Source organism: Atheta coriaria, unplaced genomic scaffold (assembly GCF_025399875.1).
Source record: "Atheta coriaria isolate IRGN ID8LTWV9N9 unplaced genomic scaffold, Caltech_Dcor_3.1 hic_scaffold_8_pilon, whole genome shotgun sequence".
NCBI classification, from domain to species: domain Eukaryota; kingdom Metazoa; phylum Arthropoda; class Insecta; order Coleoptera; family Staphylinidae; genus Dalotia; species Dalotia coriaria.
In genome coordinates, this window is record NW_027045450.1 from 6,054,748 (window position 1) to 6,072,283 (window position 17,536).

The 17,536-nt window shown below is 38.1% G+C and overlaps 1 protein-coding gene and 1 pseudogene across 2 annotated transcripts; both read right to left on the reverse strand.

Moving 5' to 3' along the window:
• Window positions 1-793: 793 nt before the first annotated feature.
• On the reverse strand, window positions 794-13,117 carry LOC135797809 (uncharacterized; annotated as a pseudogene).
• A 1,595-nt stretch (window positions 13,118-14,712) lies between these two features.
• On the reverse strand, window positions 14,713-17,020 carry LOC135797808 (ethylmalonyl-CoA decarboxylase-like). 2 transcript variants are annotated; one of them, XM_065310328.1, is made up of 4 exons: window positions 16,285-17,020; window positions 15,640-15,905; window positions 15,222-15,576; window positions 14,713-15,162 (listed from the first exon to the last, which is right to left on the reverse strand). In XM_065310328.1, exons 1-4 carry the CDS (start codon window positions 16,287-16,289, stop codon window positions 14,841-14,843), a joined length of 948 nt encoding a protein of 315 aa, XP_065166400.1. In that variant the 5' UTR covers window positions 16,290-17,020; the 3' UTR covers window positions 14,713-14,840. The 2 variants fall into 2 exon arrangements, with proteins under 2 accessions (XP_065166400.1, XP_065166401.1); XM_065310329.1 differs by lacking the exon at window positions 16,285-17,020 and adding an exon at window positions 16,127-16,278.
• Window positions 17,021-17,536: the final 516 nt, after the last annotated feature.

A 17,536-nucleotide genomic window follows, 5' to 3' on the forward strand; every position in this document is an offset into this window, starting at 1 on the left:
CAAATTATATACGTATATTATGCAGAATTTTAATACCTTTAATTTGGTGAGAGAATGGTTGTCCTACAACATCGCAAAGCCCACAAAATGCTCTTTTTGTGTTTCTTTCCCCTAATTTTTGATATTTTCGACCCGAAATTGAACGCGAACAATTCAAATTTTGTCGAAATACCCGCAAAAATTTTCAGCCTCCTCAACTTTCTGGGATCCGGATAACACCAACCAATTTTACCATTAGTTTTCGACCCGAAATTGAACTGGCACACACACACACATGCGCTCGTTCGCATATGCAGAGTGTGTGTGTGTGTGCTCGCGTTTAATTTCGGGTCGAAAACTAATGGAAAAATTGGTTGGTGTTATTCGGATCGCAGAAAGTTGAGGAGGCTGAAAATTTTCGCGGGTATTTCGACAAAATTTGATTTGTTCGCGTTCAATTTCGAGTCGAAAATTACAAAAGTTGGCGGACCCAAAAACACCAAAAAGACATTTTTATGGGTTTCCCGACAGTTAAGCCCCCAAATTATATACATATATTATACAAAATTTTAATACCTTTAATCTGGTGAGAGAATGGTTGCTCTGCGACATCCTGTTCGCCCAGAAAATACCAAAAACCACTAAAATTATCCAATTTTTAAAACAAAAAGGGCATTTATATGGATTTCGTGTGACTTTTGCATTTTAATCCCTACGCGACAGGCATCAAAAGAATCTGCAAGAAATAGTAAGATGAATAAATGTATACCACGGGCTACTAGAAGGATATAAATCATACAGATAAAGCAATTAATTAATTTTACATAATTATTTTATTTCGGTTAATTTTACAAGTTTTGCAACTATTGCAAACGCAATACGTTTACATACAGACTCGTCGCAACGATTCTCCGCAACTGAATATACCAGCAAGTAAAAAATATAAATTTCTATGTCATGTACATGTATAAATATAGCAGCACTTTAAATATGCAAAATATGCACACGCATCAATCACGCATATCAATAATCATATACAAATTGAAATGTTTGGCGTGTGTTTTCACTTGTTCACAATTCATTATATCACCAAATTCGAAATAATCGCTAATGCAATTACAAATCAATCAACAGAAATATAAAAAATACGATCCTATCATATTTTGACATTTACTTTCACATATCGTTTGATTTACATGTCGTTGCGCTTGCGTGGCGGGCGTAATCCTCACCACATAAATAAATATACAATATTAATTAACACGAATCAATTAATTAGATATTTTTACTGTACAAATAATATTGCAGTCGTTCATTTGGTATAAAAAAAATTAAGAACTATCAAGACTTATCGATTAGTAGTTGTAAAAGGTGGATATACATGCAGTACGTAAAAGGTTAGGATTATAGGTTAAGTAAAAATGGCTGCCATGTGCGTTAATTGAAAGGATTTTAATTGGATGGAATTCGCCGCGTTTTACGACGCGCTCGTAAACCACATGGTCCGGCCACGATCTTACAATAAAAGATTATCAATATCATTTACATACTTACAGCGAAGGGAAAAAATTAAAGAGAGAAGAGAGGCTTTCGCAAACGGCAGTACCTTATAGTTCTTTAAGTTTAACTAACTAGAAATTATACTGGGTGCACCATATAGACAAAGTAAATATTTTTTAAACAAAATAAGCATGACTTGATAAATTTTGGGGCACCCAGTATGAAATTTTTGATTTTACATTCTTTGGAATTGGTTAGTCATTAATAAATTATATTACTCTTCCGCGATATTGATCAAGAGAGAAAAATGTTCGTATTATACATAAAATAATTTTGGAATGTTGTTTGTTGCTTTTTTCTGCTTCTTCTTCTGTTTCTATAGCTTTGCGGTTATGAAATTACTCTCAGATATAGATCTCCGTTCGTGCTCGCTCTGTTAAACATTACGCACACGCGGAATTGACTTGTTGTTTCGAATTTTCCATTATTCAATTGTGTGTGCATGTTGCTGTGTAGGAATGTTAGCACGAGGTGTGAGTGTCGGCCTTTGATTGCACCTTAGCAGACGCAATCGTGATTGCAGTAGCCTGCATAACGGGGATCAGGATCGAATCCGGCGATTAGAGCGCCGGCGTCTTGTTGTTCTCGCGCCGCTTCTTGTTCAGCCGACGGCCGATGTGCAGAAGTACCTGACCGGATTTGATCTGCTTGAAGACGTTAATGGCTTCCTGGTGCGAGGCGCCATGCAACGGTTTGCCATTTACGGCCAAAATTTCATCACCTGATTGGAATAAATGAATTTATATTGATTTTGCTTTGGTTTTGTTATGATTTTGTTACCTTCTTTGAGAGTGCCGTCGTCGTTGGCTTGTCCCTTTGGAAATACAGTCTTGACATAGATCCCCATGCTACCCTTGGGAGAATCACGTCCACCGACGATGCTGAAACCCAACGCTTTGAAACCCGGCCCTTTCTGGAAGCCAACTTGTCTAATTGTAAAGGAACTGCCGCCTCCTCTCGGCAGCGTACAGAATTTGCTCTCTTCTTCTTCTGCTTCACCTTCTTCATCAGCTTCTTCTAACTCTTCTAACCATTCCTGACATCAAAAAATATAAATAATTATTAAATAATACTAATTTTAGTTTTAAAAATATAATCATTACCTGTTTTTGTCTAACTTCAGGTCGTTGTTCCCTCCAACAAAACCATAATGACTTTTTGAAGAAACAACTTTCCCATTTCGTTGAAGACCATCTTTGTTGGTTAAATCTTTGGTTTGCACCCCATTTCTACTGGAATTCAATTTATTCTTAGCTGGGGAGTGTGAACGAGCCCTCTCACTTTTACTCTGTACAAGTTTTGCTTTAGGAATTTTATTCCTAATGGTTTCAATCGTGGGACCCTTTTCCTGATCAACCACGTTGATATTTACAAGAGATTTATTCGTTTTCTGCGGACTTGTGGGTTTTACATTAGCAGCTTTGGTTTGTGGCGTAGGTGTATGATTTTTGGGCAGTGGTGGTATCGAAGGTGGTCCGGAATCATGCACCCCACGTTCCGAATTGAACCTCATTAACCCATCAACAACCGACCACCTTCTACAAGGTTTCTCTTTCGGCCACGTAGGCGGGTCATCATAATCCGGCTCAGGTTCAAACGGTAATGAATCATACCCATCGTAACTATGATAACCATGGTCATGTACATCGCGTACGGTGACCACTTCTCGGTACCTAGACCTTGGTCTACTCCTATTATGCACATCACGGCGTAAATCAATCGTTTCCCCATCGATAAGTGGCAGTGATGTGGAACCGGCCGGCTCGTCACCGCTGCCATTCATCTTCGGCGACGGCACGTAAAACCTCGAATCATCATGCGTCGGACTGGTATGGAAGACTTCCTGAACGGATAGTGCTCGGCGTTTACGTAAGCCCACCTGAATGCGATTGAGTTTGGAGCGTAGAACTTCCTGAACGCTGTTTTTCTTCGGAGTGGAATTGGGTAAACGGAAGGAGGCGCTCATTTGGGGCAGCTGATGGTTGACTAGAATGTGGGGACTACGTGAGGATGGTTCAAGAAGCGCGTCCCGACCCGGCTCCGGACTGTTCTGGGCGCTCGACGCGCGCAGCGAGGCGCAACAGCGACGCAACTTGCGCCAACTTTGCGATATGCTGCCATTCCAACTGCCGATATCTGTAAACAGCAGGAATTTCTATTAAAACCCATTAAAACGACCCTTAGCATAGAGGCACATTCACGCAATTCCGCAACTGACATAAACAATGAATATGCAAATTACTTCGTACATACTAACGACACATTACATTTTATTAGTTAAATTTTCAGTAAACGTTTCTATTACGCAGAATCGATAGTGCTTTGTTTTGTAATCGGCCATTAATCTTTGTTGGTTGCCTATATCTGGACTACATTGCAACATAACCACGATTGTGTCCGGATTAAAACATTTTTTCGTGCGTTTATTTATTACATTCAGCAATAATTCAATAGAATTCATGAATATTCCAACAATCACAATCACATACGCTCGCAAATGCCTTTAGGGTTAAATGTCAACTCAGAAGGCCGGCGTGACTATCGCATATTGTCCAAGCAGACTTTAATCAGTTTAAATAAACTTCGAGCGCAACAATTTGAACCAAGTGTTTAAGGAGTGTCCGGATCAAATCCGACAGCTTCAACTCTCGATCGAGTTCAACACATTTTAATTCCTAAACGTTTTATAATTCTATTTCAAACGTTTGATGTGTTAACACCTTATAATTAAGATTAGTTGGAGGATTTTTTGGCATGTCTTAAACATTTTAATAGTTTCTAATAGTTTTAATAGGCTTTTAAGATTTTTTCATCGAGATAAAACAAAGCAACGCATTTTAATGAAATATTTCAAGCAAATTAAATAATTAATTTAAACACTAATTAGAAAAAGGTCGCTGGGTTGTTCATCAAGTCTTTCCCACACCATGTCCTTCATTCAAACCACCATTGTGATGCAAATAATGTAAAAAGCATTAAGTTTTGAAGGAAATATGTCCGCATCATTGATCATGCTTACTCTAGCAGGAAATTACCCACTCATCTTCGCAGGTATAAATTTGACTCTTGGTGTTTTTTGCACGACTTGGTAATCGGATTGATTGACGAAGCACGTTATTCGATTTGCTTATTGATTCTCGAAAGTAGTACATAATTGAGGTTAGAGTGTAAAATGGCAGTGTATACTAACTTGAACAGAAACAAATCGACATTTTCTGCTCTCGTTTCACCATTTGGACCAATTTGCAATTCGCTCTCCCGTGGAAAACTAGCGAAACATTTCACTTAACACACTTTGCATTCGGATTCCTATGCAATTTTTTTGCGCTGTTTTGCGACACAACTGGTTTACTGGTTTAACTTTGAACCGACGCGGTCATGGCGACTCAAAGTCACACACTGAGCACTAGATTTTAACAAGTTAACTAAACTTTCAGACAAAACCAAAATAAGTTAGTCATTGTGTTGGATTTACTGCACGGTTATCGTAGGTAACTTAAGTAACTTTAAGTGTGGTGCGTGCGAGTAACATTACACGCATTACTACACTCACACATTGTGACATGTAGCGTTATTTTCGTTTGTCAGCCAGCACGCACACAAACAACACACAAAATATTCAACAAGATGACTCACTTATGAATTATTTATTTTTTATAGGTTATTCTTACTTAAGTCACCGATATCAGTTGAAAGTTAAAACTTATTGTTATTACACAAATGTAATAAACAAACAAAATACGCGAAATGTAAACTGATAACCGCATATAAACACGTTTGTTTATTGAGACATTCAAATACCGACTAGAAGTCTATAAAAATGATTATCAGGTATCACTGTATCACTGATTAAATATGTTTAGTCACAATTCACTAAAACGTGCATTGATTGCACTTTTTCACGTTCATTTACTTAAGTTCCAAGCACTTTTCGAACAGTTGTCGCTTTGTAGTGCGTTTTCGTTGGGTGTGCGCGTACGAATGGTTGAAACCTTCACACAGTGTACAGGAATTGCGGCAATTGCATCGTGTACACACTAATACACACAGTGCACATGCACATGTAGTACATTTGCTACCATTCCGTCTAACTAAAGCCTTTAGCCGGTACTGAATGGTTTCCTTTGTGTTGTGTCGAGGATTTTAAGGTGGATACGCCGGCATGACTTCATTTATTCCCGCTGTAAGTGTGTGTTTTGTGTATAGGCGTGTAAATGCCTCGGCGACTGATATTTTTTCCTTCGGCTCTTGTTTGCTGTGTGTGTGTGTCAGTGTGTGTTTGGGTTCATTACCGTGGCGAGTTACGCGACGCTGGTCGCGATTGCGAGTTGTATTGTTGTCGGTTGTCGGCGGTCGCAAAGAATCACACACACACAGAAATAAAAAATAGAAAAAAATAGTGTCCTTTTCGGACACGCTCGGTGCGTTCAGACAATGGCGTCATGATTGCTAAAACGTGTGCGAAATTTCGTACGGCCCAAATTTTCACTAAATCACTCGCGATTTAATTGATAAATTTTCTTTATGTTTACTTGATGAGTGCAATAACAAACGTTATATGTGCATATAAACATTCATTTGCATAGTTATTGAATGATTACATTTGCATAAATCTATATTCTATATTTATACGATGGAGATTTTATATCGTCAGCAATAAAAATTTGAATATTTCTACTCACTCATCATTTCATTATATCGAAAATAAAATAATTGCATATAATTTATTACTCATATTTGTGATAATAAGAAAAATAATTTATGTGACTCCATTGAAGGTGTCTTGTCTTGTTAATCGCTTGTTATGTTTATTCTTTATTGATGTCATTGATGTCAATTATAGTATCGGGATTAAATATAAAGAGTGGGCACACGAGTGAGCGATTAAATGATTAGCTGATTTATTAATATGGTGGTCGCGCGTCGCAGTCAATGGCCTGCGCCTGCATTCGATAATGTTAAACGGTTATCGATCAATTAATTATATTGATTTACTGTTAAACGCCCGCATGTAAAAGTAGAGAAAGTGGAAAGTGATGTAACCCGCATTGGTGATAAGATATCGCAAAAAATGAAAGCACACCAGCATTTTTAGGTTATGTTTGTGTTGCTAGTGATTTATATAAATATAAAAATGTCGTCTGAGGAGTCTGGATCGTCTGCGTTTGCGGTTTGTGGCTGATTTTTCATCGTCGCACGATTTGCTCGATTTGTTTGCGCGGCTAACAGTAACATAATGCAACATAACGCAATCGTAATCCAATTCGTTGTTGAGTCTGCTTGCGGCTCTTTGCGGTCGGCAGCACTCCCGACATCAATCAACAGCAACCTAACCTCAATCCACACACCATCACTCATCAGTTACAGGCGATGATCAGCAAATGATTCGAGCGTTGTGCAAGTTGTAACAGTCCACTGATTGTAATTTTTTAGGTTTAAAACGCGAATATTTCGCAAAATAAAGAAAGTAAATGCTAATTATATCAATACGCATGTGTGTGTGTGTGTGTGTTGGGTTGTGTGAATCACACAAACGAAAATAAACCCTTTTTGTGCAATTCCGACGCGGGATTACGCCGGATATATTTTCGCTCGCCGACGATTCATCAAGTCATCAAGCCCAGAAGAGATTCAAGGGGAAACCGCAAGCATCTCATATCCAGGGTGTTAAATATAGAATTCATTGCAACTTGCGCATAGCAATCGCAGCCCTTTCATCCCAAGCAAATGCCAGCTGAACCAACAAATATCTCACTAAGCTCGAGTCAAGACTCATAAACTTGCGCTTTTTTTGCAAACCAAATAAAAAACCTCTTCTCTCTTTAACAAGAGAATATTTTTATGCCATCGGAAACTCATGATGGTGCTTGGCGTTTTGATTTCCGTCGAATCAAAACTTTGTTAATGTAAACGCTTCGAGCGTTCAAGTTTAAAGCGCCAAGAGAGGAAATCCGAGCCGAACATAAATTAGATGTAATATGTCTATGCTAGACTAGTCACACCATTGTACCATCAATCTAGGTGCTTCCACAGCGAATGCTTAAAATCTCGCATTCTTCACAGCGGCACGTTTCGCCTCGCAAGTTGCACATAAATCCGAATAAACGTCGTTTCCGGCGACGCCGAGCGCACTTACATATTCCTCGGACGGACAAGATGGACTACTATGGATCACTACAACCATTCACTTCCGTTCTCACTTCTGCGCAGACAGAATTGAACATTTCAGCCGAACAAACAAAAATAAATTTCGTTGGTCAAACAATGCCTGAGAAAACTTAAATGAATTCACATTTGTATACTATACAATATTAATTAGTTTAGTTCATGCTAGGCAACACAATATACGACTTCCTGTTTAGTGTAATTTATCATATTGTCACTCAATTATTCTAATAAACTTAATAGTTGCTCGATTGCGTTGATTAGTTATACGTAATTAAGTCCCTAGCGGTATGCAACCTAACCTAGCACATTTTAATATCATGTGAGAACGCCAGGAAGCTTACCAAAGATGCATCTGCATGCAGGCAGCAAACTCGCTTGATTGCATCGTTCGTTTGCGTAATTAAGGTCCATTTATTAACAGTTCTCGGGCTGTGCAGCCGGCAGACGATTGAAATAGGCGTCGAAGCTGTCATCATTAAATACAGTTACTTAACAAACTTAATTTACTTGCATTAGCCACGCATATCATTACTAACCTAACCCTGGGTTACATAATGGATGACTCTGTATATGCTTGGACTATGGTGCGTAATGGGTAAATGGAATCAACAACCGGAAGTGCATCCCATTGTCTGGCTAGAAACTACACGCCAGCCGGGCCCGAGGCGTGCACCAGGCGCTGATTAAGACAGATATGCACAAGTTACACACTAGACATGCTTTCAGAATATCTTCAAGTTTGTTGTGTTGTTGTACCACCTCTTGAGATGGCTTCTTAAAGGTTTTAATAATTTACGGGCGTTTGCCTGCGTAGATTTAAAAAAAATAGCCTAAAATATTCATTTATTATTTCTTGGATTTATTATGTACTGGATAGGTCAATAAAATTGTTAATTTTGATTTAAACCCTTTGAACCCTCATTTTACACCCTTTTAGTTATATTTTTAGGACAAAAAATAGCTTATATCCTTTTTCTTAACCTAAAATATCTCCATACCAAATTTTATCAAAATTAATTTACTGGTTTTTGCATAAAAGCGTCACAAACATACACTTATCCACCTAGCAGGTTTTGTAATGTACGCTAATATATTAAAAATGAAAATTTACTTATTTCATTTTTTAGTGAGTTGTTAACCTCAATATGTCTTACGTATATAATGTAGCAGGTTGGCGGGTCTGAATCGATGCGCCAAATATGGCCGCCAACAGATATATCAACCCGCACACAGCATACGGCTTTTTAAATCGCAGCGTGCTACCGAATTGGCCATTAGGCTAACAGCGTTCATTTGTTTTCCGCTTTTATCGCCGCCATTTTATCTCTGCGGGTCAACCATTTACGAAATCCACACATACACACAAACGCACAAACGCGCAAATAAAATAATTTATGAATAAAATATAAATAACTTAATTAGACTAACAGGATTTAATCTACTGATTGGAAACGATTAAAGTAATTACTGAAGGAAGTTGCATGCATCTAGGAAATTCACAAAATTAACTTTAAGGTTATGTGTTTGTTTATATAGCGTAGATTTATGCAATGCACGTTTTGGGTTCATTGAATGCACGATGGCGTCGTGTGAAGTCATATGAAGGAAGCAACATTGGCGATATCCGGTTTACTTGATGAATATCAAACGAAAAATCAATAATTTTTCCTGTAAACTTCGTTTTAAAAGATGTTTAAGTTAGAAAAGTTGAATCAAATTGAATTTGTAGAGTGCAAAAGTATATAGAATGAATAACTTAAACGAATATCGCACTTGGTATTAATTTTCATATTGAATAAAAAGCGATCGTAATCGGCGAAACGCGCACCGAGTGTAACTCGCGCGGTATTTAATTATTCACACCTCGACGCGCTCGAATTTCATTAAGCATCTGATGAATAACGCAAGAACAATGAAATCATATCTTTTGCTGATGATACAAACGCTACAAAATAACTTAGAAGTTGGTTTTTACATAAATTTGTTTAATTAAAAGAAAAATCAATTAAAATCTTTCATTTTTTAAACATAATTTATAGTAAAAGCTATAAAATTATTCATATTTTATTTTTTCTTATAATTTTCATCACTAGATGTCATTTAATGTCAATTTTTTTCATTTTACGCAAAAATATTGGCTGTATTTGGCTTAAAATTAAGGTTATGTTACACCTACAGCCATCTAGCGGCATGCAAATATATATATTTCCAGTAAAATGTTTGTTTTTGTCATTTTATGCAACATTTTTGACTGAATTTAGCCCAAAATTGAGGTTAATTTACGCCTACAGCCATCTAGCGGCATAAAAATGTATTACCATATTGGACCCGTTAGTATTGAATACTAACAGCTGTACGCACCCAAATAAAACAATAATAGCCCATAAACGCTGGTTTTGATTGTAATAAACGTATCAGGAAACAAATGCGTTTAGTATTCTATCCGTGTTAACATCAGCAAAAGCGAAAATCACCGCAGCGTGCAATTAGGAATGTGAAAAATGTCGCCCTGTCATGCGAATCTTCTATCGCCATCGCTTTTGTATTCGCTGCGTGTCGCGCATGACACAACCGCGTAATATTCTAAATACAGACAATGTGCTGGCTGTAATGGTGTAATAAGCGCTAGTAACAGAAGGCAACAGGTAATAATTCAATACTTAGGAAATCGCTCGTAAAACATCGCAAAATGGAACATGCAATGTGATGACGATCACGATTCAATGCATTTGCATCACATTTCTTTCCGTTTCCTTATAGGCAAACCCAGGTTTCACTTTCAATCATTCATATATTATTTTATTTATCATTGTTTATAATATTTTATATCAACTACTGTGTCTTTTCTTGTTGATATGTAGGAATGGAATTGTAACCAGAAACCGCAAATCGTAATGATTGCAGCATTCTGCGTGTGCGAAATTTAATTAATTCCGTTGTGTACTGTTCGTAAAATGTCCGCCATGATTGATTAAAGCAGGTACCTACGTAGAGGTATTGTGCGAGCTGCCAAACATGCCGCAATCGATCAAATTCTAATTGAATTCAATTGCGAATCGCTGGAAATCCAAGATGGCGCCGGCGGATCCATTTTTGGACATTGCCAGCGCTATCGCAGTGGAATTGTTTTCGTTAGAAGTTTGCACGCTCGTATTAATAACGTATTAAAGGTCAGTAAAGTTGTTATGACCGCATAAGGACGTTGCCTGCTCGCCAGATCACCGGTTCGGTTATATTCGTTGTATTAGTCGCATTAGCAGCGGTAGTGCAAATCGAAAACGCTTCACATTCCGTCGAAAATGAAACTGGACTTGAAAACTAACCATCGCAATCAGCAAAATATGGAAAAACTGTCAATGACCAAAAATGATTATTATTCGTAAAGAATAAGAGTTTTTGCAAAATTTCGCGGTTTTATTAACAAAACATTTAATTTTACGCAAAAATTTCGCAAATTTTGTTAAAATAATATTTAACCTAGCATTTAATAAATAAAATATATAATTTTAGTGATTTTAAGTTATACTAATGATACCTATTATAACCTTAAATAAATACCAGATGTCGCTGATATTCTAACCTATAAACTGTCCTCTTAATGTTTCCCCAACGATATATTAATATTTTAATGCGCTGGCGTTGGCGAGTCACGAAGACCAAGTGAATACTGTTTGCGAAATGATACTCCACGCCATATTTAAATATCTGAATATGTATACGCGATAATTCTCCTTAAAGACCATATTTAAATGTGCAGCTGGCATTCAAAGGTTAGCTGATGCTCCGATAGAGGGCCGCATCATAATTGCACGCTCACTTTTACTAAATCCAATAAAAAAGTGTTTCGACGCCATATTTAATTGCCAAACCAAAATGGAACACACGTAGAATAATTCAACGTTTGTCTTCATCACGATAACCATCTTAAAAGTTTAGAAAGAAAAGAATTCACGTAATTGCCGAATCTAATAATAACATCTATACTTAAGCTATACTTAACTTTTATAGCAAGTACTTAACAATGCAAAAAATAAAAAAGATTTCCAATTTTCGGCATGTGCACGCGCTTATTATGAACAAATAAAACCGAATACACTGTATGAATATATTGGATTTGAAATATTTTTTGGGGCCGAAGAAATCGCCGCACGCTTCAAGGCGCAATTCGGCAAATCTAATCGAGTACCATCGCTGTAATTGGCTTTATTTTGTTTCGAATGGCGTCGAATTTAATTAACATACTTTTTTTACTCATTGAGCCACGCGACGGTGCGATACACGCTAATTATGAGCGCTGTTTTTGCATAATAAATAAATAATTAAATTTGCTAGTGCAACATCCGTGTAATAATCGTTGTAAAACGTTTCCAAATGATTGTACAGCGATAAGTAAAACATGTTTGTGTCAAAATCACGTAACATGATATCAAATTACGAGAATATTGGATTATATTCCAATCACACTCGAAAATATTTTATTCATGCAGCTGTCATTGTAAAGACAGGTGTTTTTCATTTGATATTTGATTGGTTGGAATTTCAAGTGATGTTTACCTTTATTATTGATGCCAGTGTCGCAAGAATTGGAGGCGGCGAGGGTGTGCGGGCCGATGCTGTGCCGAAGGGGCGACATCCGCAGCAGTCGCGGCGAGTCCTCGCCGGCGGTCACACCCTCCGTCCCTATGATGCTGTGCGCAGACTCCGAGTGCCGGAAGAGGACCATTTTCTCAACCGGCCGCACACTATTTCTTCACAATCACAATAACAATTTACAATCAGTCATAGATAGTGCATTTAATCCACGACATTGTAAACAAACATCACACTTTTATACCGCTATACAACCAATAAACTAATTTTTATAATTTAGTTTAATTTAGTTAATATTGTATCACTGAGTGTTTTCATTTCGTTGAAAACAGATGATTGTAACCGCGATCGCGTGGATGCTCGGCACCCGCAGCTTGCCGCGTCGATCACGGACGAACGCTCACGGTGAAATGCACAACATGCACGAAGCACGCGTTTCTCCACTCCGTGTTCGGCGCACGGAGAGATTGGGAGATGGTGGGCCGAGTTTGCGCCGCGGCGCACCGAAACGCACAGCTGATGAACGATGAACGATGAGGATGCGGAGAAGAGGAACAGAAATGGTAGCTGCGTTGGTACACAGGATAGGGGTGATACTGGTGATAGGGATAGAGATAACATTGTGGGCTTTGGCTGCAGATGATCCAGTGCTTCGCTTCTACGCTTCGGAATGGAATTACGACTACGACCCCTGGCTGACAAACACAGGATCCATAATTTTGGCATTCCACTTCGCCCACATTCACAACCACGGGCATAAGAACAATACAAAGATATTTACTTTTTTTTCTTCCACAAAATAAAATCTTCCCGAATCTAATTGGATTAGACTCAAAGTTGTCTAGTTTAAGTCCCAAATTTGTTTTACTAGTTTTCCTGTTTACCCGCAGTGTGGAATTTAATTAATTAAGCAATTACTAACTATTTGCTTGTAACACAATTACCCGACGCCCCTTGAACCTCTTCACGCCAGACTGGATATCAGACCACGAGTGTGTTTTTAATTGAAGCACTTCAACTTTAAATAACGCTCTAATTGAAAATATAAAAGTGAATGTGATTTGTAGGCATCTGCGTGAGCAAAAACAGGAACATAAACTTTCCTCGCAACGACTTCCCCAATCCATATCGATATAGTTCCTCCATAGGGCTGGCAATACAGCTTCCCTCCGACGTAGAAAATACAGTATACAGTACCGAAATAAACAGCAGCGAATTTTGGGGGAGCGCACATCCAGACTTCCTGCGTCTTTCCTCCCTACTCCCGTGTCCCTAGTCTCTCAACGCAGTCGTCGCCCTTTGAGCTTGCACAGCTCCCACGTTCACGTTTTCATTCATCCAGTCCAAATGCTAACCTATAAACCATTCCCACTACTACAGACACATCCCCTACTTCTTTTTGTATTTGGAGTGGTTGTAGTAGTAGTAGTAGTCTGGTTTGTTTTCGTTCCATCGTTCTGCTTCTGTTCGCGATTTCTCCACTCGAGTGCGTCACACACACACAAAACATAAATAATACACATGCGTTATATCGTAGATATTATATCCGATAGGGGCGTTTCGCTTCCCGATCCGTATAGTGTTCCATTCAAACCAGTTCAGTTCAATTTATACTACAGACTATAGAATCCGTAATTGTAGTTGTAGTATTACTACGAAGAACGAAGGGAATATCATGTTTTACAGTTCAACCCTCGGGCGCACGATTACGTTGTGCAATTTTCGACCAGACCACATTACCACAACCCATATACCATGTGTTCCTAATTTTGGACGTGTAGCACACGCGCCGAGATAATGGCGTGGCGTTGGTAATTGCACTATGCGCATCCTAACTGAATCAGAACAGACTACACACATTCTCGTTTAAGGTGCGTGTGGTTAAGTGGATCCCAACTAGGTAGCTATCATCATGCGTCCCGAAACTAAGTTGGGTATGAGGGGGGTTATTAACTGTCTCGTGGGAATATCCCAACACGGCGGGTGGACTATTGTTCAGGGCTCACAAAGAAAAAAACACAAAAAAAATTAATAAAAACTTCTTACGAAAAAGAAAAATATTTCTCTGAAGGCGTCTGGCTTCGTATTAATTCGTTTTGTATTCTAATATTGACACCTATGCATTTTTTGCAAATTTGATATTTCCTGATCTGATCTGATCAATACAATTAAATAAATTATTTAATTTCCAACGCGTGGTACAAGGCTAAGATCTATCAAGGTCTTATTTTTATTTATTTAAACGGTTTTTACTTTTTTCTGTTACGAAATTTCAACAGACGCCTTCACTCGCGCCCACTCCGAATCACGACAACAATAAACCGACGAATCCAAAAATGTGCACACCGAATTCATTCAACTGCGCCACATACAATTGTCAATGGTAATTGCGGAGTGTAAACAAAGTCAATGTAATACCTGTGGATGTTGCATTATATTAGATTGCACAAGCGCACTGGAACAATACAATGCTAGTACAGTTATGGTCGCTTGATGATCACTCCTGATTTGCACATGTGAAGACATATCATATATAATGTGTTTTATTTTTGGTCATCGTTCGCAGTCGCCGTCACGTGTTTAACACGTTTATTCAACGCGGCTTTATTCAATTCACCGCCCCAAAATGGCAGGAATATTCTTCGTTCTTCTGATTGTGCTATATTTGAAGGGAGAGTTGTTATTTCTTTGAATGCACGTGTCACTGTATAATGATGTTGTAGTCTTATATCTAACCAATTGTTTATATTCATCGAGGGGATTATTTCTTGTGCTATACCAATATCAACACATTCTTTCGCTGATAATATACGTGCTGATAAAAGTAGATCCAGGGCTTTGTGTCTTCCAATACGTTGTGTTAATCTAAATATTTTATTTTTATTTTTTTGAAAAAAAAAATATAAAAAAAAAAATTTACTTACCGAGTACCCCCACCCCATGCAGTGACAATCCCGAGTTTACCATGAACAAGTCCAAATCTTACATTTTCATTTACTAATATGAAATCACAAGCTAAAGCGATTTCAGTCCCACCTCCAAGTGTTGGTCCATCAGCATAACAAACACTGAACATTTTCAACGCGCTAAGCCTACTTAAAGTATCATTCATCCACGTGTTCATTACCGAAGCGCCCTCTGGTGTGCCGCTATCACGTGCGAAATTCAAATCGCCACCCGATGAGAAATTACCACCATTGCCTTGTAAAATACAAGCTTTGCCTTCGTCCCACATCTCTAATGTTCTAATGTGATCATGTAGTTCCACCATCATACGACCTAATATAAATTATGATTTGATTTGATTTGATTGCTGGTTGATTATTGTGTGTTGCGTCTCACCACTAATGGCATTCCGCTTTTCCGGATGGTCCAAGGTGATGATGGCGACGCCGCGCGTGGGATCCTTCTCCATCGTAACGGCGCCGCCGGCAAATTTATACAGATATTCTCTGGCGTCCATCTTGCGCGTTTTCTTCTCAGCGCTGTCGGCAATTACGGACGATAGCAAATTGCTATTGTAGCGAGTTGGAATATGTTTCGCGCTGTGTGATTCACATGCGTGTTTGCCGAGCGATAACTTTGGGAAAATTCCCAAACGCGGAAATCTGCAACATCACAATGCGCACGTGTTTGATGTGTAATTCTATTGTGAAAATGTTAGCGGCATTCGGCAAGTTCAAGCAGGCGAGTTTAATTTTATAGCGAAAATGAGTATTGTATTAGTACAATAGGCAACCAAACTAACTTTTAAAAGCGCATTAAAGTACATTGTCTAGATATTGTCTAGATGCCCTTGATATTGCTACTACTGCTAATAAAATGTTACCTTGTGTTACTTTTAGCACGATTGTCACTTCATTAGTCACTTAAACTGTTGCCAATATAAAAACAATGCTAAAATACAATTTATTCACGTTGTACACCAGAGAACGAATGAAAGAAAGTGATGAATGCGTGTACAGTAGCAATATTCGTTTACTTTACCTCATTTTATACGGTTTTGTCGTGCTGTCAAGGTCAGGTTATGTCATACACGCGTTATTTCTACTAGAACATCAAATTGATCAGTAGATACGCACATTGGACATTTTTTCCATCGAATAAACATAAAAACAGGTCAATAAATAAAAATAACCCAAATCAAACTAATCCAACAAATCGATGTATAGGTAAATTTCTAGGACATCAAAGGGTACAATACTTACCGTTCGTCCGTAATGATTTTATCTAAAAACAATTTACTTTTTATCATTCGAAAATCAAGTTGTCATAACGACCGGTAATGAATCACAACACGTGTTAGTGGTGCACGTACAATCATTGCAACACCTTCGGGTCATTTGGTCGGTGTTAGGGTAGTGTGCAACAACACAACATGCACTCCAGTGGCACGAATGCCGCTGACAGTTCCAAGCTATGTCGCAATCGCAGCCCTGCTTGTCTTCTTAATCACTGTTATCGCCTTCATCTTCTGGTATCAACGCACCGAAGTCCCACGACCTGCTGCAGAGAAAAAAGCAGCCGCGTTGGTGCTATTCGCCACAGAAAATGGTCTGCAATTGAGGACGTTAAGGTTTGACCCACAAAATGGCGGCAATCGAAGGAATCAACGATACTTGCACAACTATTCATTTACGGTCTGTGATAATGATATTCGACAAATAAGTTAATAAAAATCTTGTCTTGTGTGAGAATTTTAAACTGAATTAAAATTTTACTTACCTATAATTGTTAATTTATTAATTATCCCACTTAACAAATCGTTTTTTTCAGCGTGTCACATTATCAAACGCAAACACAAAACACACCCTTGTTTACCACATTATATTACACTAATTGTAATCATCAACATAATTAAAAACAAGTCAGTTATTAGCCATTAACAACACCAGCGCTTAATTCATACGCCATCATGTTCCAGTTGCAATCAAACACAAAAATTGAAATCCTCGAGAAAAAGAATTTACAATTCATAAGACAATTCTACTTTTATATTGGATTACTACCATATTACGACGAAAACTTCATATTATACTCAAATCTCTTCAGATATATCAAACCAATAATCATTACAACATTTATCATATCACTAGGAGTGATAAAAACAGTTCATGATGGTTCTCTTCAAGACGACGACATGGCAAGGGTATATCTTACGTTAGTATCAAGTTCCTGCACGTTATTCACGATAGTTATGTGCGTGATAAAGTTCTCCACGTGGCAGGCACCGAAACTT